The sequence below is a fragment of the Anopheles gambiae genome, chromosome 2 (assembly GCF_943734735.2).
Source record: "Anopheles gambiae chromosome 2, idAnoGambNW_F1_1, whole genome shotgun sequence".
Classification (NCBI taxonomy): Eukaryota; Metazoa; Arthropoda; class Insecta; order Diptera; family Culicidae; genus Anopheles; species Anopheles gambiae.
This window is the reverse complement of record NC_064601.1, coordinates 5,445,782-5,470,261: the sequence shown is the minus strand read 5'-3', so window position 1 is coordinate 5,470,261 and position 24,480 is coordinate 5,445,782. Positions and strand designations below refer to the sequence as shown.

General features: G+C 44.6%; 4 protein-coding genes across 8 annotated transcripts in view; 1 reads left to right on the top strand and 3 right to left on the bottom strand.

Moving 5' to 3' along the window:
* Nucleotides 1–10,730, bottom strand: part of LOC4577217 (homeobox protein unc-4) — a 63,861-nt gene extending 53,131 nt beyond the window's left edge. The window contains exons 1-2 of one of the 5 annotated variants that reach the window (XM_061646908.1): nt 10,596–10,730; nt 7,503–8,443 (exon numbers count right to left, since the gene is read on the bottom strand). In XM_061646908.1, the coding sequence (XP_061502892.1) occupies nt 7,503–7,902 (400 nt within the window). In that variant the 5' untranslated portion in view covers nt 7,903–8,443; nt 10,596–10,730. Of the gene's footprint in view, nt 1–7,502; nt 8,444–9,186; nt 9,494–10,486 lie in introns of those variants that run through there. The other 4 variants (XM_061646910.1, XM_061646909.1, XM_061646911.1 and 1 more) reach the window with 4 other exon arrangements.
* Nucleotides 10,731–17,197: 6,467 nt separating this feature from the next.
* On the bottom strand, nt 17,198–20,110 carry LOC1281679 (lipid scramblase CLPTM1L). Its single transcript, XM_061642937.1, has 7 exons — nt 19,477–20,110; nt 19,217–19,409; nt 18,746–19,102; nt 18,613–18,681; nt 18,136–18,545; nt 17,808–18,059; nt 17,198–17,723 (listed from the first exon to the last, which is right to left on the bottom strand). The coding sequence occupies exons 1-7, from the start codon at nt 19,728–19,730 to the stop codon at nt 17,579–17,581; spliced, it is 1,680 nt and encodes a 559-aa protein (XP_061498921.1). The 5' UTR covers nt 19,731–20,110; the 3' UTR covers nt 17,198–17,578.
* Nucleotides 20,111–20,386: 276 nt separating this feature from the next.
* Nucleotides 20,387–21,728, top strand: LOC1281680 (leucine-rich repeat-containing protein 57). Its single transcript, XM_321630.4, has one exon. It carries the CDS (start codon nt 20,544–20,546, stop codon nt 21,258–21,260), a length of 717 nt encoding a protein of 238 aa, XP_321630.3. The 5' UTR covers nt 20,387–20,543; the 3' UTR covers nt 21,261–21,728.
* Nucleotides 21,729–21,944: 216 nt separating this feature from the next.
* On the bottom strand, nt 21,945–23,842 carry LOC1281681 (26S proteasome non-ATPase regulatory subunit 5). Its single transcript, XM_321631.6, has 4 exons — nt 23,559–23,842; nt 22,750–23,495; nt 22,496–22,685; nt 21,945–22,424 (listed from the first exon to the last, which is right to left on the bottom strand). Exons 1-4 carry the CDS (start codon nt 23,723–23,725, stop codon nt 22,058–22,060), a joined length of 1,470 nt encoding a protein of 489 aa, XP_321631.5. The 5' UTR covers nt 23,726–23,842; the 3' UTR covers nt 21,945–22,057.
* Between the last annotated feature and the right edge of the window lie 638 nt (nt 23,843–24,480).

Here is a 24,480-nt window from a genome sequence, read left to right as displayed (position 1 = left end):
ACTCATCATCACCGGGGCTCATCTTTTGGGGTGGAAGAGTTATAATTGGAAAAAAACCTCCTGACGACGGAGGGCCAAAAACAACGCGGGCGCGCGTACGCAATCTGTTCGCATTTGGGTAACGGGTAACGGGAGAAGATGCTCGGATTGTCAACCGGAATGAATTAAATTACATTCGTTACAACTCATTAGCACCGAATGGTGAATGTTTATGGTTGCTGTTACAAGTTGGATGATAAAACCAGCCCGAACCGAAGCAACCATGCCGTGTTTGAATTAGAACTATTTAAAGGGGGAAGATATGGAAGGAGGATGTTTTCTCCCTCCCTCTCCCTGACCAAAAACGGGTTAGATAGAAGGGGGGCAATTATTCAAGCCAGTTGCGGCCGTCACATTGATGGAATGATTTTTGTTAATAACTTTCTTGTGGCGCTAAAGTAAAGTTTGAAGAAAAACGCGTACATCACGTTACTCACATAATTCAACTTGCGCTTCGCATTCGGACAATTTAAAGAACTGGAAACCCGTAACTGTAAAACTGTGCTCCCCGGCAAAGCACACGTTCGGTCCATAAATCTTCATCAAGATACTCGTAATGGCTTCATTTGTCTCACTTCTCACTATTCTTTTGCGGAGAGGATTCGCAAAAAAAACTATCCCACTGCAAACGATAAGCGGTGGGAAGCGTTCAAACCGTGACTACATTTTCGCCTAAGCTCCTCTATTTTACATAAACGCGTTTCGTGAGCTGCCACAGCATGCCCAAAGCACACACAGTACATATTGACTTTTCACCAAACAATCAGAAATCCATTTACAATGTTTATTTGTTCGTCGAACCCGCCCCCCGAAAACGCGCTCCACGTGGTAGACCAAATAAACGCAAACACCAAACGATGCTGCTTATAATACGCGTCTCCACGGACTTGCTGGTGCGGCGCAAAACATGCAAAACGCATCCAAGCACGCCATGAAATCTGATCCCAATGCGACGGCGAACGGTTCCGACGGTTGCTGCTGCTGCTACTGCTGCTGCTACTGATTATGATTATTATGCGCTGTCGATGATGATGGTGATGATGATCATGCTTACGCCAGTACGCCGCACGGGGATGATTATTGAAAAGCGTGTGGAAATAGAGGCTTGAGAGTTGTGCAAATTCTGGTGTTTGTGGTGTTTTTTTTTAAATTTAAACTTTTATTGTAGCTTAGACATAAGAAGCATCTAGCATGAAAAGCGTTATTGCCCATCTCAATGCCCAGAAACTGTGGTTTCTCCTCAAATATATCGTTTCTCCTATAAGAAAGTACGCATGCAATTTGAATACATTTCATATTGAAAATCCTACCCGAAAAATGTATCCCGATTGGCTTCTACCATTTCCATATTCAAATTTTCCCTTTGGGAGAATGTCTTTTTTGTGGCTGAAATGATATTACAGTGAGCGAAACAAACTGAATACATATTTTATGCGCACTGTATGAAGCTACTTACGCGATGTAAATGCTGTATTTGCAGCTGTAATAGAGCTGACGATCGCATACATTTATTGATTTCACGTGTAAGACGATACTTTGTCTGTTTGTCGAAGATGTTCTTTGTAGAACTGGTTGAATCATGCTTTTAAATCAAGCCCGGAATGATTACAACACAAAAGCAATCAAAGCAAAGACATTTACACAATAATTTCGACCACACAAATTCTACGAAAATTCACAGTTCTCGGTTCTCGGTACCGCAAAAAAAACGGACGAACCGATTAGCCGTGTTTCCCAATTTCCAGGAACACTTGCTATCAAGCTCATTAGAAAAAAAATGCTGAATTAAATGCTAAAAACAATTCCATTTATAAACAACTCATATAACTCGCAAAGGGGAGCAACAAAGAAAGAAAGAAAGGGAGAAAAAACCACTCGACAAAACCGATTAAATCGATTAACCGAGCTTAATCGAATGCTGCAAAAAACAATCACTCACATGTAATCATTCGGGGTTCGTTCCGGGGTGGTCTTAATGGGCAAGCAAACTGTCTTAATTGCTATTGTTGACTCATTGTAGTGTGTTTAAAATTTATTTCCAACTCTCGGGAAGTCTTTCCTCTGTTCTTCCTGCTCGTTTGGCACCACAATTCGTTAGGTTTCACTGTCTCAGCTTCCTTGTCTCCGGTTGGACAGCAGCGTGCACGTTGTCGCAAGCAGCAGTGCCGGCCGGGAGACAGCTTCCCCACTGCAAGGTTGTGCCCACTGATAGTGAAACGAAAAGAACGAAACCACCAGCACCGCTGAGCGCAATCAAACGAAATTAAATACGCGATCGCGACCATGGAAAGGGATCATCATCGAGACAAACACACACACACGCGTGCGTGCGCGCCCGATCAGGGCAGCGTTCAAAAAAGGTTAGGACGCGGGGTCAATCCAATCAACTTCCGGCGCCGTCCAAATCACACACTAGTTTCATCAGCCACATCAGCTCAATCACTGCAGCAGCAGCACCAACCACCGCCCAAAAACGGGCAGGCTCATGTAAACAAGAATTAATGAGACGACGATGTCAGTCACAGCGAAGCAGCTTGGGGGTGAAGATAGAGTTTTAATTTCCTCACTAGCGTGTGGTCTCTAGGCGTGGTTGGTGGGAATTAAGCAGAGATTTATGTCGAAACAATTCCCGGAAAGTTTAAACCTGTCAAACTTGTGTGTGTGTTGAATGAGTGTGTTATCAATCAACTGACAAGTGGCGCCGGGCGGGTTTCTGATACCGTACCGACCGCCCGATCCGACCCGTTTCTAATCAATTCAATTTAAAGGACACTCGGATGAGCCCCATCGCCCATCGCAGCGAAGATAAATGGCTTTTTAATACAATACATTAAAGGCCATTTTCCAATTTCGCAACGCGCATGCGGAAGATCGAAAGATAATATTAAATAAAAACACAATTAACACCAATCGATCTTCGCCATTCGCCGCGATCTTCCTTCCGCCGACTCGTTTTGAGAGGTGAAAAATTACAGCATTGCTTATGAGCATGTTTGAATATTAATACGGTTTGGGGCCGGTCCAACAAACCGTTCACCGTTGGTTGAGGCTGATCTTCCACACACACACACACTGGGTGACCGGTTTGTTTGCGTGTCAGGGCGAGTGGATTGCTAATTATGCGATGCGTTTAAATTAAAGCAAAAAAAACAACCTCTGACTGTCCGAACTCTGCTCTGCTCTGCCCAGTGGCTAAGTGGCCCATTACTTCACTTGATTCGTGAAACTCAGTTGACATTGAGCAGAATGTGTGTGTGTGATAAGAGGCGGCCAGAGAGGCCAGCATGATTTATTGCACAAACGATTGCGTGGATTCGTGGAAATGAAAGAAATTGCCCATATCGCCGTGAGGAAGTAGAAGGTTCCCTCTACCCAGTTTCGGAAAAAGTGTGAGGTGCTACGGATGCTGTTATCAACAAATTAGAGCAAGCAAGATTAACTAAGACCACGCAAAACAGACATCAGGCGGAAAGACACTCGAGCCTCGCATCACTTTCCAGCCACTGCAAAGGTCAGCAAAGGTGTGACAAGTGTGGAGCGCGAGAGGTGACTTGGGGTGAGATGGAATGGAATTAGATACTAATGCCGGCAGTCTAGGGTACACCTAGACACACACACGCGCAGCAGGAGGTGTCAGCTCGATGCTTTGTACCGTTTTATTACAACACCCGCCCCCAGACACGCAGACACATCACATTACACCTCGCAACAGGGACGATCATCAGCAGCTCCGGAGCTCCGTTAACTAGCGATAAATAAACCACCGTACAGTGGAATGTGAAGATCCTCCAAAGATTCCAAAGATCGGCTGAAGATCCTCCAAATAAAACGACAAAAAGGCTGTGGCCACTAAATGAAAATTTCAACATTCTTTATGAAGCTCCACAACACGGAGCTCAATGACACGGTTATTGAGCCGTTGAAGCGAAAGGAGCGGCGATACCCGGGACCAGGGGTGTCGCCGAAAGCTCAGCAGCCGCTTTCCCATTATCCGATTAGTTACGATTATTATTACACCCGTTGACGACATTTCAAACCAGCAGCAGCTCCAGCAGCAGCAGCAGCAACTCAATCCCCATTTTCTTCTCTCCCCATTTTTACACACTGCTTCTGCTCCGGTTTTCTTTCTGTTTGTGTCCTCCTCCAAGGTGCAGTGTGTTGCTTTATGTTTTCCTCGATTTTGAGCTTCATTTCGTCGCTTTGTCGCTTCGCTGTTTAGAATATTATTTCAATAATTTGTCGATTGATTATCCGAAGCAATCGGATATGCAAATGTTTTGCCCGATCGCCCGATGGCTGATGAAGATATTCGGGGATGAGTTTTTGATGATTTTATTGGCGTGACTGACCCGAATCACAAACCACTGGGGCGTGTGTGTGTGTGTGAGAGAGTGTGATGCCATATTGACGCATTGATATGGTAGGATTTGTCAGTCTTAAGGCAAGAAGAATATCTTAATTTAATCGATTTTCAGCATTAGAAGAGTTGCTTTCAATTAAACTAGCAAACAAAAATGGTCATCCATTAGGGTAAATGTACCAATAGTGGTGCAATTTGTGGTGGTACAGATGTATTTTAATGGATTTAAAGTGTCAGAAACGACAATTTCTGAATATTTCAACACATAACAGTTGGAATATGTTTTATCTTCGCAATCAAAACCATTTTTACCATAAAACACATCGAATCTACGAAAAAATACATATTTTTGCGATTGCTTCGTTGTACCTATAATGGTGGTATGGTTCCTATAGTCGTCATATTGTGTTCCTATAGTGGTGGTAAACAAAGATGCCTCAAAACAGTGTATAATATCAATATAACTTAGTTTTGAGGCTGTTTTCGTATGAATAGCATGGATTACTGCCATAATAATGATATCTTTCGTAATTTGATCGTAAAAAATGTATGAATTTGGTTGATGAAAATATTGACTGAAGTACTGAATAACACCTGTCGTCAACCCATACTCAGAAGAGTTTGCTCGATTTGAAGTCGATTTTTCACTCAGCCAGATAAGCGAATTTTGGCCTTTGTTTCACAAATTACTTACAGAAAACTAATTTTTGTTGCTTATTTTAATGAAAAGAGTACCACATGTCAAAAATGTCGTCGAAAAAAATCTAAAATTAGCTGTTTTTATTGATTTTAGAACTAGGACCACTATAGGAACATGCCTGTTTGGTGTACCTATAATGGCACTATCGTAAAAAACATTTAAAAATACGTAAATATGGTCAAAAGCCTATGAATTTGAATAAAACAATATCATTTGATAACAATTATGCTAAAAAACTAATAATTGCGTTGTTATGTGGTCATTTAGAACGTTAACAAGAATATGAGTATCGTTATGAAATCCTAAGGATTTTGGAAAAATGTTGATACCTTTCACAAAATAATGGATTTTTCGGTCACTAAGAAACGGAATGGCCCCATTTCATTTTTAAATCCTTTGTAAAAGGCTAGAGAACATTTCACATTATCATAAATAACTTAACTACTGTTAATTTATCGTATGAGACGCATTTTAGAGCAATACCACCACTATTGGTACTAGCACCACTATAGGTACGTTTACCCTATCACAAAAGTGTCAGATGATGTCACAAAGAAGCTTCTCTAAACAAGCGGCTACATTGTCGCAGCAAGTGAAGAGCTTGGAAGCTCATCTGACATTTCAGCTAACCAAAGTTGCGTCTCCACTTCATGGCCTATTACGTTACTATTTCCACCATCAGCATGTATTTTAGTGCCAATCTCACAAATTTAATCGCTCCAACCGGGTCCGTTCCCTCACAAAAACAAGGGATACACTCGGCTTATGCCGTTCAGTTTTTGTGAGTGTATTTTTAAAAATATATTTAAAACCCACCACACACAGTGCCTTCTTCCCCCGAACAAAAAAAAAGGAAACCATGTAGAACCAATTCAACAATCGCAATAAAAACCTCCATAAAACGAAACTGTGACCTAAACTAAAGCCAAATAAAACTCAAGCCCAACAAACAACAAAACCGCCGCCCCGTGGATGGGTTTCGGATTTCAGCCGCATCTTTAATGCAAAATGGGATCGATTTTGGGATCGCTGTAAAAATAATAAAAAAAGCCCCAAACGCTTAGCTTGTGGATCGTGCTATCAGCGTTTGGGGGGTTTTGCGCTACTGGATGGTTTACACCGGGAGGGATTCGTTCGCTTCCCCCCTTTCTTTCCATAAAGTGCCTCCGTGTGGGATGTGGAGTGGTTTGCGTGGAAAGTTTATTATATTTGATGCGAACTAAATGACACTGTTTCGGGGCGGGGATGGCAACATAAATAACTTGCCCGCGTGGTGTAAAATCGATTGACCAATGGCTTTGGGAGCAAGCAGGTGGTGGTGGAAACGAAACGACCAATGGATAGCAAATTAAGCTGTAAAACGATTAAACTTCTGGTGTTTTCATACAGTATTCTGGGGTTTTATGGTGCATCCTGGCTGGTGATGCTGGCACAACTATTTACGATTCCATGGCACTGGCACAGTGTTGGGTTGATTCTCGCTGGACAAATGAAACTGCCCAGCGGTGGGCAGTGGGTTTTATTTCATGCTGCTAGTATTTAATCAATGAACAGTTTTATACTAGCCGCCACAGACCCTATACACCTATACTCATGCCCCGAGAGAGGAGGAGAAAATTGTTGTCTATTTTTTCCGCACTTCCTTTTGCACGATGCGTTCTAATTAGCGTGCAGCGAGGGCGCGACGATAGAGAAGATAGAGATTAAGAAAAGGAAAGCCCTTCACCAGGTCCAGCAGCGGCCGATTGGCCTCGTGTCCAATTACTACCATTATCGCTCCAACTACGACGACGACGATGATGATGCTAATGCGCCGCTGCCGCCGCCGCCGTTGTATTGACAGCGCGTTTCGTGATCGTTTGTGTTTGAGTGACTTTAACAAATAATTGAATTATAAATCCGTCACCCCGTTAGCGTCGCGTGGACTATTATTGAATTACAATAAAATGATAATGAACAGGAAGCAGATGAAGGGAGGAGATGAGCAGCGGGCGACGAGCCGAGGTCGCTGTAGCTGCTGTTGCTTGAGACGACGGTTTTGACTGAATAATTGCATCGGCACCGAGCGAAATAAGAGCACCGCACAGAGCAAATGCTAATGGCGCTAATAATGATGATGCCAGTGCACGAGAGAACTGCCTCTCTCTCGCATCCCATCCCAACAGCACACTGCTTCCGAGATGTTGCTCTCGTTAGTGGGCTGGAAAAATAAACAATTACTCATGGCCTGCTCGATGTGCGGCGTTTCGCTAATAATTGGTACGTTGTTTTGCACTGTATGGCAGATCACTTATGTGCTTAATGTGCGATTTGTTTTGACCCACACACACACACACACATGCACAGACACACTTTAATTCCTACTTTATCAATTATCACGATCAAAGTCGCAGTCCCACCTACCTCGATCATCGTTGGAATCTTCGCTCGGTGGTCCCTGCATGGCGCGATGAGGTGATATGTTGGGATGGGTAGCACCGTTCAGCAGCCCACCGGACAGTCCGTTGGCACCGGCACTGCCCAAACCCGTGCCGGCTCCACCGCCGCCACCACCACCACCACCTCCGCCGAGGCCGGGCAGGTTGGGCGGTACACCGGGCGGGCCGAAGCGGGGCCGGGCGAGAAAGTGGCCACCGAACACGTTCGGCACACCGAACTGCAGGAAGGGCGCCCATTGGGGCGGTACGCTCGACCGGTTGCGGGGAGCGAGCTGGGCCGCAGCGGCCGCCGCGTACAGCTGCAGGGCGGGCTGCGAGCCGAGCGTTTGCAGATTCTGCAGCATTCCCTGGTGCTCCAGGACCATCGCTTGCAGTACCGGAGAGCGGGCGTCGTCAACGACTCAACCGAATGGGCGCGACCCGGCCCGACCAAACACACATGCGGACGGGCGATTGCACACACAGACACACGCACACACAAACAGACACTGCGGTCCAAACAGAACGCGAGACGACAGAATATCACAAAGCAACACCGACACAGACAACACAATGGATGAGCGACTGTGAGGTCACTAAACAAATCCTGTTTTGACACTTTCAGGCTGTCCCATTGGAAGGATCAACACAGTAGTAGGCCTTTTCTCACTCGTGTCACTAGGTTACAGTTTGACACTTTGCACCTTGTCGATTCGGACCGTTTTTCCGACCTTCGAGCAGGAAACGAGGATGATGTTTGCTTTTTTGTTTTAGGAAATCATATTGCTGTTTGCTTGCCACACAATTTGCACACTTTTACGGCTTTTGTTCACTGCTGCCATCATGGTTTGTAGCATAAATACACCTTTGATTGTTAAACTTTACTTCAATTGCACATTAATTGCACTGTTACTGTTAATTATGGAGCTATGGAAGAGAATTAATCAAACTATAAATATATTGCACCATTCGATGTTTCGATGAATTGAAAATAAAAGAAATTAATTAAACACATAAATAAGCGACATGTCACGTCCCCTTTGTGTCGTGAAACGTATTGCTGAACACTTCCATTTGCCGTCGGGAAGTCGCAACTGCAGACGGATGCATCGTGCGCTACTGCCAAAACATTCACACTGCACCCAACACATCTCTGCAACATTTTTGCATTGTTTTAGTGTTAGTTTTTGTATAAACTTTTTTTTTATTTTATATGAATTTTAATACTTTTTTTCTACAAGTAGCGCATGATAAATGTACAAAGACAAGACTCTATCACTGACAACACGAGTATTTAATACACTTTTGCCGAGTTTGTCCACTTTTGTGCATAAAACTCATTTAAAACTTAATTTAATATAGTTTTCTTTCTGGTATATTGATTTTAACTGATTGCACTCTTTTCACTCAATCACCGCTAATAGTAATAGCATTCCACTGCCGACAAATCGCTTCCCAATTCGCCAATTGTATGAATATAAACACCAATAAATTTCAATCCACCACTGATTCCGTGCTCCCTCTTTCTTTGAGTTCGATTACGACCAGTCTTTTGTTCGCTATCGACCTCCACTTTGACACTTGGCGGGGTTGAGTTTTCCTTCGCGAATGCCTCTTTTTTATCCAAACATACGAACACACACACACACCAGAGCAGCCAAAAGACCAACCTGTACGGAATAAAAAGCCCGTCGCAAAAAAAAAAACACGGCCAGCACACGGCAGCACCCACAAAACACGGGCTACGAACGGGCTCTAATCGTTCCCCGTTTCGACGACTGGAGCGGCACTGTTTGCTCCGCTATAGAAACGATTGCGACCAACAAACAGCCACCACCGACAACAAACAGCAGCTACAACAACAACGGAACGCCAGTTTGGGTGTCCTCCTCTCACCAAAACACGCGGAAAACCGTCTGTCCGTACCTTTCGGTATCGGAGCTTTCCCACCAAACCCTGCAAAGCGGCGTGCACACACGGCCAGCAATCAACTCGCACGGCACACGGTCAAAGAGGGGGGGGGGGGGGGGGGGTTGCGTGCGTATCGAGCAGGCAAAACTACACACATACACTATGGCAAACGCGCAAACATTCACTGCACATGGGATGCAATTTTACACTAATCGGACCGCAAGTGTGCAATAGGTTTTTTTTCTAGTCTTTGAAACTCACTTTGTCATTTGCACTTGTTTTGGTTTTGTTATTTTTCGATAATGGTGGCTTTTTAGTGTGGTATGAAGTGTTTTGTAGTCTTTTTGTATATTGTTTTTTCTTATGTTTTGTTTAAATGTTCAATCATCGTTTATCGTTTTTTAATAGTTTTTATTTGTTTCATTTGTTTTGTTTTTTATATCCTTATTTTAATTGCTCATTTATACAGATGTTTCACTTTTAAAAGTCTTTGTTGCCTTTTTTATAATAATAAATGTTTTGTTGTGTATGTTTTGAATTAATTCATTAATTAAACAATAAAAACTAACTTAATTTACTAATGTTTTTTTGTATATTCAGATTTTTTTTCACAATTTGAAACTAAATTGCCATTTGAATGAGCTGATACGCATACTTTATTTCAATAAAAGTTCTTTTAAATAAATGTAATGATAAATTTTGCTGTAAAAGTTACTAATATTTAACAATATATTCTAGTTTTTGAGAACCTCATCATCTAATTTGACTCATAAAATGATTTAAATTGAATGATAGAGGAGATAACGATAAAGCTAGAATATATGAAAATATTATCCTTATTAAACTTCATGGAAAAAAGGTATTTTCGTTCAATGACTCCAAGTGAATCTTCCTGGGGATCCTTACTCTTATATACTATTCAATAAAATTTATATCATAGTTCGTCCTTCACAACCAGTTTGTTTACAAAATGCAAGAATTCCAGGACACACATCAAAATACACGCACACACACACAAGCGCATAGGTGGCCAATCTTATACACAAATATTATCTTTACTCTAGGCATCAATGCAATTAATGCAATTGCATTTCAATCAACATCAGCAAACGTGGTTGCAAAAAAAATCAATCACAACTCATAATTTATCATCACGCCACACCACCACCTTAATCGCACGATAAAATTTAGAAACAATTCAAGCATCAGCTTCCCGCACACAGCACACAAGCGCAACACACCGGGGCTCGACCGACCGTCCTCCATAAAAGTTGGATTTTGAACTGACGCTAAGTGATTTTTATGCTACAGGAAGGCCTCCGTACGCTCCGGGCCCGACAATCTCGCCTGATTGTGCGATGTTTTCTGATGATGGTGCGCCTAAGCCACGCCCCCTTTTTGACGCCATTTTCGTGAACAAGAAGAGGGGAACGCATTGTGCGCGCGTACTGCGAGGAAAACGGGAAAGAGTGCAACCGCCAGCGCCATGTTGAAATATTTCGCCGCTGAAACGTTTCACGGTGCGATGTTTTTGTGCGGTGGTGCGCTGTGCGGTGGAGCGCGGCAAGCGGCAAGGAAAATGATAACGATGTGGAAATTAACGATGGTATAAAGCGTTATAACGAGTTTAGAATCAATTAGATCTCGATGGTTTCGGAGGAAATTATGAACAAACATGTGGAGAAGCTCGTACTTATGATAGTTTAACTGAAAAAAGGGGGAAAACGATAGGAAAACAGCTACACAACAAACTTTTAAACTAATACTAAGTGATAAGAATCCATTTAGGCGCTTAATTTCCACAAACACAAATATCACATTATTTCCCAAGTAGCCAAGAACTCTCTTAAAGTATTCAATTTCCTTCCAAATCAGCTTAAAAATATTCATCCATTTTCCGAACGCTTTCCCGCCCGTCGCTAATTGAAAAATAAATGGCTTTTTCTTTTCCAAATCAATCCTTTTCAATTGAGTGCAACTTCCATTGATAATTGACGCTCTCGGTCCCTCGGTTTCCTCCCCGCTTCAGGCTCCCATCTCAACAAGTGGGCCATGATTCGGGGCCATGGCGGTGGCGGCGGCGGTCCACGAACTCAAGCCCCCCGGAGCACACACCGAAGGATACAACACGCACCGTGCGTACTGGTATTGGTCAACCTGAACCTTAGAAGGCTTCGGTTCGGCTCGTGATCTCTGCGCAAGTCCTCGACAGCTTCCGGTTGTTGATGCGCATGATTGCCTGTCCTGTCTCTTCCGTCGGGGACCTCCACCATCACCAGCAAACACCGTTATCATCTATCGGGCTAATAATGTCGGTACATAAATATTCCCCCCCCCCCCTCCCCCCTCCCACAACCACCACCTCCAGTGCTTCCGCGGGCGAATCTCTTTCTCTGTCCGTTGAATTATGCATCGCATGGAAAACGACGCGTTTTTGATAGGGACGAGCTCACTCACTTCAACCCCGTGCGAGTGCCTGTGGAAGAGCGAGACAGAGAGCAAGAAGGGGGGTTAAAAGGTTCAATTTCACTTTGCGACTGTATGCGTGCCTGTGTGTGTGTGCCCGCGCTGACTGGCAACGGTGGACAAAAAGATGGTTGCTTTGATTAAATTTCGCGTTTTGACATCTCCGGAATTGGTCTGTGTATTGAATTTAAGTAGATTGTACATAAGTTTTTCACCCACCTGCCCACCTTTCTTCCAAGTGTGTTTCGGTGGTGAAAATAAAGGGGAAAACCAGCCTGTGTCCATATTTATCGCACATATGTTTCGAGCCCGCGTCCCGTCTGTGTACGGCAGGATGCTGTCGGCGATATGTGTGAGCGATATTACACATAACGTACGATATAATGGAAAGCCCCCCAAGTAACACAACGGCCAAAGCTTCAAAGCTTCCACTAAACGGTGAGCGGGTAGGAGAGATGTAATGCGCTCCTCGTGCTTCGTTCGCGTCGTTTCCGCTTCGTCCGGTAATGATTCATCTCAATTCAATTCAGTGCAGCATTGTCCGTCCGGTCCACCATATGCCAGAGAAACGGAGGTCACTTGGCCCTTCTCCTCACCGCAGGGTCGGGCCGCTAAACAATCTGGCCCGTTTACCCTCCGATACACCTCGTCAAGGGGCCGTGTGTACTTTCTAGCTTGCTTCCTGGCTCCACCAAAAACACAGCAAAAGGATGATAGGACGTACTTTGTCCCGATTTGAGTCAATACACACACACACGCACACAACCTCTCTCTTTCTCTCTCTCTTTCTCTCCCATCCCCATTACGCGGAGACGAACGGACGGACGGACATGCGCTTGCGTTTGCGTTTTATGTGTAGCAAGCAAGGGGCCATTTTTCTTGTTTTATTCCTCCCGCCTTGTGCCTGGCCTGCTGGTTTCTGGCTTTCTTTTTGCCCCCTTGCCTCCTTTCCCCTCCCTCCCCTTTTGGGTTGACTTTTTCGCACCATATTTCACAATTCGCTGCCCAATTTGTGGCTCACGCCCGATTCAAGTGGTGTAGCAGTGGAGAGCGAGAGAGAGATAGAGAGAGAGAAAGAGTGGGAAGAAGGACACGGGACAAGAGGAAGCATATGTATGCATTTATGTATGTTCAGCACAAAATGCCCTCCCCCCCCCCTTACCCCCCTACCCCCTGCACGAAGCAAAGGTCTTCCACTTGGTCTTTTCCATTTCTTTACATCAACATCGTGGCATCCGAGAGGGGCCGATATGCTTCCTTCCTTTTTGGAAATGGTTAGCTTCCCTGGATGTCTGGGAAAATGGGAAATGGGGAAGAGTGGGAGGAAAAACGCGGTACAAATGTCACGTACGGTACTTTAGCGAACGATTCCGGCCATAATAGATCACTGAAACGCAGCACCATCATAAAATCATCGCACAAACCGTCCTCCTCCTCCTGCTGCTGCTCGGTTTTCCTTCTACCACGTGTACGTACGGGAGAAAAGGCCACTAATCAGGATTGATTAATTTTTTTTTGCGATGTTAGAAGTGGTAAGGAGCTCATGCAAGAGGGAATTATTATATTTATCATTCAATATAAAGTGCTTGTTGTATAAAGCGTTTGGAGATGTTTTGTTAGAGGATGTTCCGAAGCTACATAAAGTCAAATTAAATACATTATTTCTTTGAAGGTGTTTTCTTCTTTCAAATAAATGGTTTCTTTTCTAATTCATCTTGTCGATCTTCTGATGGTGTTTGTACTTCAATTTGTGTAAATTAGTTCAACTCAATGCTATGGTTTCTTTTTAATTTGTTTTTAATATTTTAGTCAACATTTAGATTCAAATCAATAATGAAATGTTTATGAATTATGTAACATTTATCACTCTTTTCAATTCTAAATATAAAAAAGGCAATATAAACATAGCATTTATATTTTCCACAAAGAAATCTTCTCCTTTTAACCCTTTTATTATTTATTATTCTATCGCCAAACGCCCCCCCCCCCCCCCCCCCCAATACCTAGAATCCATTTCACATCATCAACTAACGTAAATAGCTCACGTATTACCCACCATAAAAACAGCAACTTCAGCAAAAACAAGCGGTTCCCGCGAAAAATGGTTAACTTTTTGGCTGGCAAAGTTTTGTTCCGAACAAATTATCATAAAGTCCGGAAAGAGGAGGGGAACACGGGAAATCGACAGGAGTTGTTTCAATTATCGAACGGTTGGAACGGCTAAATTACCATAAGCGAAAAATGCGATATTCAATCACCATAGAATGAACAGTAAAATTAAAAATGGGAAAAGGAGCTGGTGGCTTGTTCAATGCTTCACTGTGCACGTTTATAATGTGATAAGTAATAAAGTTAACAACGCCTTTATGGTTCAATAGAGTAAGCAAATATTAGGCACTTTTGAAAGTTGGGTAAGGGAGCTATTTCCGGTATGAAACATTTCAATGAAATCCAATAGGAATTTTAATTCTATCGTTATTAAAGATCAAGACATTATTTCTAATAGGAACTCGTCAACTGCAATTAACCATCAACCACCAAAGTAGGCCAAATATTGAATGCTAAATTGCATTTCAACAGTGAAACATAGGTCCTCTTTCTCTCTCTTTCTGATCACTTGATTTAATGTTGTATACTTTCCACACACACCACACACACACTCTCTCCTCCATTGCACAATTTATCAATTCAACCCACCCACCTTCGGCACGCAATCGAAGTGGTCGCGAACGGAATCGAATTAGCGAGCAATTATTAAGCCTAATAGAGTCCGCGTCGCAGTCTAACGAGTCGCAGCTAGGTAGCGGCCACCAACCGACGGTCAACTACCGTTTTGGCCCATAAATTACTTATGCAAAAGCTCGGCGCGCGAGTGGGCATCAGTCCAGTGCGTCCAGTGGTCGTGGGTGCGTGGATGGTGCGAGGATCGATCAAGTGTGCCAAATATTTGCTAGCTGGTGGTGAATGGTGATGATAAAATCGATAAGAGCGGGTGCGAGGCACGTGGCCATAATGGACCATGATCAACAACCCCCGGCAACCCCGGAAACAACACGGCCTACTCCGATGGCTGGAGATGATTATTGCACGAGTTTATTTCCCCCCATATGGAAAGACAGAAGGAGAGAGAGAATGAGAGAGAGAGAAAAAAAGGAGAGGAAGATACGCTGTAACTGATTTTCATTCGCCAGTTGGACTTGGCTGGTGGTTTCATCCGGTTATTTACAGTTTTGCGAGCTTTCGGTTAGTATTACACAAAGCATTACCTCTATTTCAATTTCAATAATATATACTTCTACTCAAAAAAATGCTGAATTTAGTACACTTTTAAAAGAAGATTCATTAAAACGTACATATAAAATTCAATTCAACCCATTTGCGCTTTAATGTCAGCTAAGAGATTATTAAAACAATCCACCAAACGCTGTTTGGTTGTGGTATAAAATTTAATAACGATGATAAGTGATGCGATAAAGCAAATTAGCGAATAATTTCGGCATATTTGTGGCAACACCATCGTTTGCCAGCGAGCTCCCTTCAAAACAAAAAAAAAGAAATAAGGCCCATTAAAGTTTATTGCCTATCTTCAACTACCGGAAGTGAGCTTCGATTAGGCCTCCGGTCTCAGCACGGACATGCCTTCTCTTCCCCTCTCTCTCTCTCTCCTTCTTTTAAAAAAACCGGCAGCAATAGTAAGTTAAAAATGTGATGAAAAATCGTTCGCAGAATTGTTTTTTTTTAATTCGAACGCATCACATTACTTTATCATGCGCATTTGTTTTGCGCTGGTTGGTGCGCTCCGTGTTTTTTTCCGCTCCGTTTTTTTGCGGCAAGAAAAGTCATGGCGTGCTGTGTGTTTCCACCGTCTCACCCGTGCGGGATGGAAGTCTGCCAACCAAAACCATCCCCGCCCGAAAACGACGCAATTTTCTTCCCTCACTCCCCCCCCCCCCCCAGCTCTCCCATTATTCATCTCTCGATTTCATACATCTTTGATGTGTATACGTATAAGTGGGTGTGGGCTGGTGGTGTGGGTGGTTGTGTAGGAGGACAGGGAAAGAAAAACTTCCCCAAATGCTGCATTCCGATTTGGCGACGTTTCAACATTAAATGTCTTACGAATAAAGAGAGCAGAGAGAGCAGAGAGAGAGAAAGAGAAAGAGCTTGAGGATGATTTAGAGATGGTTTTAATGAAAATTTACCGAAATAGCATTAATAATTCTGTGCAGATTTTCGTCCTATTTTTACCCCAATTGTTCTTTCTTTCTTTTTCTCTCTCTCTCTCTCTCTCGCTCTCTCTCTCTCTCGCTCTTTCACTGTGCTTTTGTTGGGTGAACGTTTTATTGAAATGAGAGGGCTTTTTTATTGCTTTTGGGGCATGGCATTTGACTGTTTTTTTTGCTCCCTTTTTTTTGCTTAAGCATGAGAAGCACGATCACATTTCTCCGTTTGAATTGAATGCATTATTATTTCGCTTCTGCGAGACGCGTCTCGCGCCATGTGCTATCTTCATCGTTTGTGGTTTTGGTTTTTGGGTTAGCTGGGATTTGCTTCCAATTTTTCCTTCCATTCATAGACAATCAGTTGGAGCGCATGGTTGGAGCTGAAATTGATTCGCTAAAGGAAAAATAGTTTTATTGGGAGCTTTTCTTTTTCGGGGAGGAGATTGTCTTAATCAAATTGAAATGGTCGCTCTACTGCGGTCTCTCCCTTTTCGGCCGATGCGCTCTTTTCTTTCCATTAATGCCCGGCCAATTTGGACGCCACAGCAGCCCATCCTTTCGATGTAAGATAAGAAGGAAGCTAGGCTAAGGATACGTCCAATGAAAGCCTCAAATTGGGCAAACACATATCGGGAAAGCCTTTTTCTTCGCTATTTTTGTCTCTTGGTGTCTCTCTTACAATAGATTCTGTAGCTTTTTTGCATCGCTTCTCTTTGGAATGAGATGAAGATGAGATTGTTTCCGACCATGAATGAGTTGGCTGCTCGTACGGAGATGTAAAACAATCATTCGGCATATGGCAGCTTAATTTGTTAGCTACTATTTGGACGAATACTGATGTTGCCTTCACTGCAATTCATGTGGTCATTTGTAAGCGCCCGTTTCCATTTCTTTCATTCATCTTCACAGCCTGAAATGATTGGAATATTTGTTTCCTACCGTCGTACGTGCTGTTTGGATGCCAATTCGAAGCGTGTTGTTTGAAATATCAAATTCAGCGCAGAAATTCGCTCACAATTCACCATTCCTATTCCTTATTCCGCGTCAATCAAAGCGTTTCTTGTGCTACAACAGCGCTGTGTAAGATTGATTCGACTTTGTTTGCTTTTATTTTCATGCTGTATTCAAAGAGTAATACGATACGATTCACTACAAACGGTTCCGACAGAGCATTTCGTTATATGCTGTGAAAAAATAAGTATAAAGTACGGTATTTCATTTACTAATTCTAAAACATAAAAATGGATGGAACTGAATGACTCGCAACGGTGCACGTTCTAACAGGTTGTACTACTATAATTTGTTTAACTTTTTCAATAATGCTTTTCGAATCTGAAATGCAATAAAACGTTCTTTTTTTGTGGGTGTGCGTTAGCGCTTGCTTGCCTCATATTGCATTTTGAAATCGGCAAAGGTATTCTTACAGTCTAGTTGTGCTGCCTGTTAACTGTATTAGCACGTTTTAATTGTCTTTCTTATTTTCCTTCCCATCGAGCTTCTTTGACTTCTGCTCAGTGTCGCTGGTCGTATCGGTCGTATCGGATTGATCTTTTCCCATCAGTGCACGCTCGTCCTCGTCAATGCGCGTTTTATCGACCGGATACAACCTAAAGAGAGTGAGAGAGAGGACGTAAATTGAAGGTTCGTAAGCCACTCACAAAAATGGGAACAATTTCCCCGTTTACACTTACCAGCGTTGGTACAAGTACACGAGAAACACGATATCGTCCCGGAAGCAAGCGAACCGGTGGGCAGTGGGCATCGTAATGATGAAGGCAAACACATCGTCGATGAACGTATTGAACGCTTTGTACATGAACACACGCCACGGTAGGGCGGCGACCGATTTCAGCTTGTAGTTGATAAACAGCTGTGGCAGCATAAACAGGAACCCGAACGCATACACCCCGTTTGCCAGTGAGCTGATTGTCCACGAGTACCAGCTGTGGGGTGAAAATAGATAAAAAGAAGTGTTAATGCATGTCTGTTCTTCCACGCCAACATCCCTTTGGGTCCTACCTCTTGTGGGGAAGATAGAGCAGTGAATAAATGGCTCCACCAACGCACAGTGGGTACAGCACGTAGCTTAGATACTGCATCGCCTCCTTGTCCAGCTCGAGTGTATTGTTTTCCTGCGTTTGAATGGAAACATCCGCGATACCGGCGGCATCGTTCGCACGGAACCGCACACCGTGACGCAGGCTAATGTCGAGCTTGAGGATTTTCTTCGCCTTCCACATCTCAATCAGCGTGCCAATGCCGGTCGGTATCAGGATCAGCAGGGACGTTTCTTCGTCCATCAGGTAGAAGAATATTATAATGTGGCTGAACGTGCGCCACAGGGTGCTTCGCAGCGACAGGCCAGCGTAGTGCCGTTTGCGCTTCCAGAACAGGATATCGTTTTTGAACGAAAGGAAGTCGATCAGGAGCTACAAGAATGGTGTGTTTTTATTATGAACAATATAATTTATGAATTTACCCAGCAAATATGCTTACATGAACACTGCTAATGATGATTGTTCCACACAGCAGATACACATTCGTATCGGAGAAGATCGATTTCACCTGTAAAGCACAAGAGAGCGTTCTCTATTGAGGCAATTCTTCATGTAAAATGCAAATGCCCTACCTCATCGATATCCTTCTCGCTGAACCCTAGCTTCGTTAGGTCCGACATGGCCCGTTCGATCTGGGCCAACATCTTGATCTTGCCGACCGAGCTGGGCGCGTAGTGGATCGTGACGGTCGCTTCCGTTGCCTTCGGCTCGATTTCCACCAGATCCGACAGCTTTTCCTTTGAAAAATCATTCCGTATGATGGGCATCACCAGCTTGTCGGGTGTGATGCGAATATCCCGGGCCAGCTCGGCCGGTACATCCCTTGGCGAGACGGAAAACTGTTCGGTGATGATGTGGATGAACACGTTTTGGCGTATGTGTGCGACGCGCTTTTGGTTCACGGATCTGGCCGGCTTTTTTGCTGTGCCCTGTGGAAATGGAGATGGTCTCTTATTTATCTCTCTCTCTACTAAATAGAATCTAATTGACCTGTAGGTCAAGATGCTTGGGATTCTGTGAGTAATTTCATCGCGTTCCCCTACCTTATCGTTCAGCAGATTGATCGTGGCCGTCCTGGGTACCATGTAGTGCGTCAAGCCAAACTTTTTGATCACCGAAGTGCTCTGGCTGCGGACCGAGTCCCAGTCGAGCGATTTGGCACCCTTCGTCAGCACGGCAAACAGATAGAGCGTACCATTGGAACGTGTCTCCTTCGGCAAAGTGATGGTGAAGGTTCTAAAAAAAAACATCAAGTCGTTTTAAGCGATGATGGTTACAATCATTTCAATTCCCTGATGCTTACCGGTCAAGCTCGATGAACGGATCGAACGGATTGATGGTGCCGAGCTTTGCCACCTTGGCCGCATTCGGTGGGTTGGCCAACGGGGAGGTGTACAACGAAAGCTGCAGGAACTTGCCTTTCGTCAGCTGGGACCGGTAGCAGGGCGTATCGGTACATTCCGGTGCCCGGAACAGCATGTAAAGTGTGTACGTGGAATGTAGAATGTAGCATAGGAAAATGATGCCGCACACCGACGATATGGACATTAGCTTCATCGTGTATCGTCTTTTCTTTAACAAGGGAGGCGGCGCTACAGTTGGATACACAAATCGATGCTCTGGAGTAGGAAACGAACAAATTACATCTTATCACAACACATTTTCGATTGGGAGGAATGTAATTAACTTAGGATGAAGCCTTTTCTTTTGCGTGTGTGCGTTGGCCTCTCCCGGTATGATTTTGACAACAAATCTCGGACTTTGTTTACGTTCCAATCACTATGGGCGTGGCGTGTGTGCTCATGATTTTCTGCTGAAATTACAACAACGAACGAAAGTGTTGTTATGTATTTCGATAGAAGTGGATGATGATCAGTTTCTTTTATTTAAATTGTAATTTTACAAAAATAGTTCAAAAACTGATTCATTTTTATGGAAAATGTTTGGCCACGAGCTGTCGGAGCATTGTAACTAGTGATGGGAAAAATGAAGTTTTTGTCGGAATCGATTCCGGCTAACTCCGCAGTTTTCTGGAATTGATTGCGGATAGTAGGTCCGGAATCAGTTTCCGGAATCGATTCCGAAATCGGCTCCGGAATCAACTCCGGAATCGGCTCCGGAATTGGAATCGATTCCAGCAACGGAATCGGCTCCGGAATTGATGCCAAACACGGAATCGGAATCGGGTAGGTCCGATTCCAAGCTCCCACCACTAATTGCACTAGCTGTCAAAGTGACAATCAGAAAACGTTCGACGAAAATAACAACAAATCATTTTCCATACAAAATTTTATTTATCCTGAACGTCGTAGGAAAATCGTAGAAAATTTCCACTTTACAACACGCGTACGCCACACGGCACGCCACAACATGGGGAACAAACAGGTGAAGCAACACTTTGAGACTGCGAAGAAAACGGGCGTGCTGAAGATCTCCCTCCTCCGGCTGGACGAATTTCCCTCCGCGCTGAAAACATTCCCCAACGTACTGAAAACGCTGGACATATCGGAAAATCGATTCACGGTGCTGCCCGAAGACATAGCCAAATTTACGCTCCTCAAGCACCTGAACGCGAGTGGAAACAAAATCGCCACCGTACCCGAGTGTATCGGCGTGCTGGTCAAGCTGGAAACGCTCAACATGATGAACAATCTGCTCACGTCCGTGCCGCGCAGTTTGGCCAGCTGCACCCATCTCAAGCAGGTGATACTTAGCAACAACCAGATCACCGCGTTCCCGGTAGTGTTCTGTGAGCTGAAGCAGCTGGACCTGCTGGACCTATCGCGGAACAAAATCACGGAGGTTCCGCCGGAGGTGAAATCGTTGCAGGTTACCGAGCTAAACTTGAACCAAAACCAGATCACCATCGTCGCGGAAGAGATTGCCGACTGTGGGAAGCTGAAGACGCTCCGGCTGGAGGAGAACTGTCTCCAGATAGCGGCCATACATCCGAGGATTTTGATCGAGTCGAAGGTGTGCAATCTGTGCGTGGATGGGAATCTGTTCAACTCGAAACAGTTCACCGAGGTGCAGGGATACGACGCGTACATGGAACGGTACACGGCGGCGAGGAAAAAGATTTCCTAGACGATTCCTTCGCTCCCACCGGAGACTCAATCCCAATTTGGCGAGGCAGTTTACAGGCCCTGTGGCACACGTGTTTGGATGTAACTTTATTCGAAACCCTCTATCACCCATCTATCACGCATCTTTTTATCGAAAGGCAGGCAACGACAATGCTGTGTACGTGTATCAACCACATCGCTTGTGTTGATAGATCTATTTAGTCGCTAAGACATGGTTGGCGTGCTGCGCGGATAGCCGGAACTAAAACCAATATTTTGTTATCGTTTGCATATTTTGAAATAAATTGTACGTTTTAAAGCAGGGGTCTCCAAACTTTTCAGTTCGCGGGCCGCATTGCTTCACAATCAACATTGTCGAGGGCCATTTTGACGCTAGCTTTAGAATGAGTGGAAGTTCAAATCTCGTTTAAATAAGAAAATACCAACAAAATATATAAAATTTCTGGAGCTTTCTTTTATTGAATCTTGATTTTCGTCTTTCAGAATTAAAAAAATAAATATTGATTGGTTAGTCAGAAAAAAACTATTTACTTTAACCTTTACCCAGTCATCGCGGGCCGCATTAAAGGCTCTTGAGGGCCGCATGCGGCCCGCGGGCCTTAGTTTGGAGACCCCTGTTTTAAAGCATCGAAAGATCGTGTACGCGTTGCTTTCGGGAAGGAAAACACTACCCAAACCCTGGCAATTCCAGTCCATGTAATTCATACGTATATTCTTCAGCAGGAAACGATAGGAAAAGTGTAAAATGCAGAACAAAAATTAATGAGACATGTAAATATAGAAGAAGTAGTCACCCCATCACTGACCGCCTTCGATGACGACCTCCACGTGCGCTTCACGGTGGAAGGCGCCCGCCGTTACGTACTGCTTCAGCGCATCGGTCACGAAGGGCTCCAGGGTCGGGCAGAGGGAGAGCTTCTTTATCACATCATACTTAAACTGGGCCACATTCACGTTCAGCGTGTCCAGCCGGCGGCTCAGCAGCTGTTCCGTGAAGCAAGCGGTGTTCTGGAAAAACTGCTGACCCCAACGATGATCCACTATGGCGGACAGTAGCTTCAGCGACGCCATCTTTATGTCCGGGAAAGGGTTCTTGAACAGCGTCTGCACCATTTCCAGATCTTTGCTCTCCGTCATGGTTTCGTACCACTCCTGGGTAATGCAACTGCAAATGGATTGGAAATTGGAGGTCAAATTCATGAGCGGAAGCACCTTCCAGTCAGGTTGACTATTTACGTGACTCGATTGTCGATCGATTCGCTGCCCCCACCCGACATTAGACACGTGATGCACTCGATGAAGCGAACCTTGTACACGTCGGTCGTTGAGTGCAGTATGCCCGGGAACTCTTTCAAGAACTGCTCCATCTTTAGCTTCTGATTATCGCTGAGGAATATTTTCCCCTCGTTTGTAGAGCCAACCATGCCTGGAAACGAAGCGAAGTGTTACAAATGTTGCAAAAAGCATCGCAGCAAGCCAGCGTAACCTACCCAAACAGTCGTACGCGATTGCCATCAGCATTGGATCTTCCGGCGTGATTTGATCGAAAATAAAGTCCACCGTGGCCGGGTGGCGCTGCAGAAACAGTGACGGCTGGATGAGTGCCGCACTGGCGTAAAACTTGAGCGCATTTGGCAGCACGAAGCGCACGAACGGAGTGACCTTAACCGAAACGAAGTTCACGTACACCTTCCGGAACAGATCGATCCCCTCGATATAGTCAAACCCTTCCTTGGTGGTCAGCAGCTGCGTCAGAATCTGCAGCACGCTCGACTGCAGCAGCACGTCATCCTTGTCCAGATCGGCCAGTGCACTCTCGAGGACCGGACTGGCGATCTGCATGTAAGCCGGATGCTGCTCAAGCACTGTGCACACGACCTCGTACACGCGGCATCGAACCGTTTCGTCGAACTGCAACACCGACACCAGCTTGTTCTGCACGGTCGGTTCCGTGAAGATCGGTGGCAAGCATTTCACCAGCACGTTCAGCAGCGTGTCCACGTACACCTCCTTCATCGGGAGACAGTGTTGAATGATGAGCTCCACCGTGTTCGGTGTGATGGTGGCCGAATGGTAAACCATGGCGGCCGCACCGCGCAACCCAAACTGCTTCACCGAGTTCTTTGGATGGGTCAGGCAGCGCTCAAAAAACCGATCGATGACCGAGGCCGACCCGTTGGGGAAGAACTCGAGCGCTTTGTCGTAGATGATACGGGATGCTGTTGTGTGCTGGTCACTGCCGAGGTAGGAAAAGAATGTGTTATTCTTTGTGGAATTATTTCACGGTGATCAAACTTACGCATCTGCCTCGGCCAGGAACTTGAAGAGGCTCTCCGAGCAGAGCATTGTCTCGTAGATGTCCTGATTTACATCGGATAGCTTGCTTTCCAGCAGATCCAGGCTGTTGGTGCGCGTCTCCTTAATCGCTAAATTACGCATCAAATGTTCCAGCTGGCTAACGTCCATGATTGCTGCGGTAAATTGTGTTCTGTACGTTGCAAATTCCGTGAATTCTGATTTGTACCGGAGGAAGTTTTTTTGTTGTCATCCCACAGTGACGATTCAAAGGCAAAATGTGCCAGTTGGGCAGGTAGGGCCATTCATCGCCGCCTGACGCACTGCCGCTTAAAGCCATCTGACAGTAGCGCACCCCTTTTTGACGGTTGGAATGGCATCGCGTTTGACGTTTCATGACCGTCGCCAACGCCTCCAAATCGTTGCGAATTTCGAACGCCGGCGACATCTTTTTTAAATACTTGTGACGGTTTTGCGACTGAAAAAGCTCGCCTGGTGTACGTGTGTATTGGTGGCCAAAAACATCCGGCTCCCCCATCCCCCTCGTTAACTCCACGGTAACTTTCGAACGCGGCTAAGAGTGTTTCGTCAGATTTGGACAGTGTCCATATCTCAGTGGCGTATATGAGTACCGGTACTATATAGGTGCGATATAGTCACAGCTTCGTCCGTCGCTACAGATTCTTTGAGGTGAACTGATTTTTCAGGCTGTAGAATGACCGGTTGGCAGCCAGCATCCCTACCAGCATTAAACGGCTTTGAAGGCATTCAGAAGGCATTTAAGGCCTTAGTCGCCTTAGAAGGCGAATAAAGATTTCAATCGAAACTTTCACGGCTGAAACGGGATCTCTTCGAAATCTTTCAACTTTTTGATTCAACGAGAACAGATAACTTGGTGCCATCTTAGCTTGTTTATAAAATAGAGC

Excerpts from the sequence above, each read along its gene's own strand:
- LOC1281681 (XM_321631.6), bottom strand. The coding sequence starts at position 23,725 with ATGGACGTTAGCCAGCTGGAACATTTGATGCGTAATTTAGCGATTAAG. Across the intron at positions 23,496-23,558 it reads TTCCTGGCCGAGGCAGATGC|TGACCAGCACACAACAGCAT; the intron begins GTAAGTTTGATC and ends CTACCTCGGCAG. Across the intron at positions 22,425-22,495 it reads TCGATCGACAATCGAGTCAC|TTGCATTACCCAGGAGTGGT; the intron begins GTAAATAGTCAA and ends ATCCATTTGCAG.
- LOC1281679 (XM_061642937.1), bottom strand. The coding sequence starts at position 19,730 with ATGAAGCTAATGTCCATATCGTCGGTGTGCGGCATCATTTTCCTATGC. Across the intron at positions 19,103-19,216 it reads TCAATCTGCTGAACGATAAG|GGCACAGCAAAAAAGCCGGC; the intron begins GTAGGGGAACGC and ends CCATTTCCACAG. Across the intron at positions 18,682-18,745 it reads GCGAGAAGGATATCGATGAG|GTGAAATCGATCTTCTCCGA; the intron begins GTAGGGCATTTG and ends TGTGCTTTACAG.
- LOC1281680 (XM_321630.4), top strand. The coding sequence starts at position 20,544 with ATGGGGAACAAACAGGTGAAGCAACACTTTGAGACTGCGAAGAAAACG.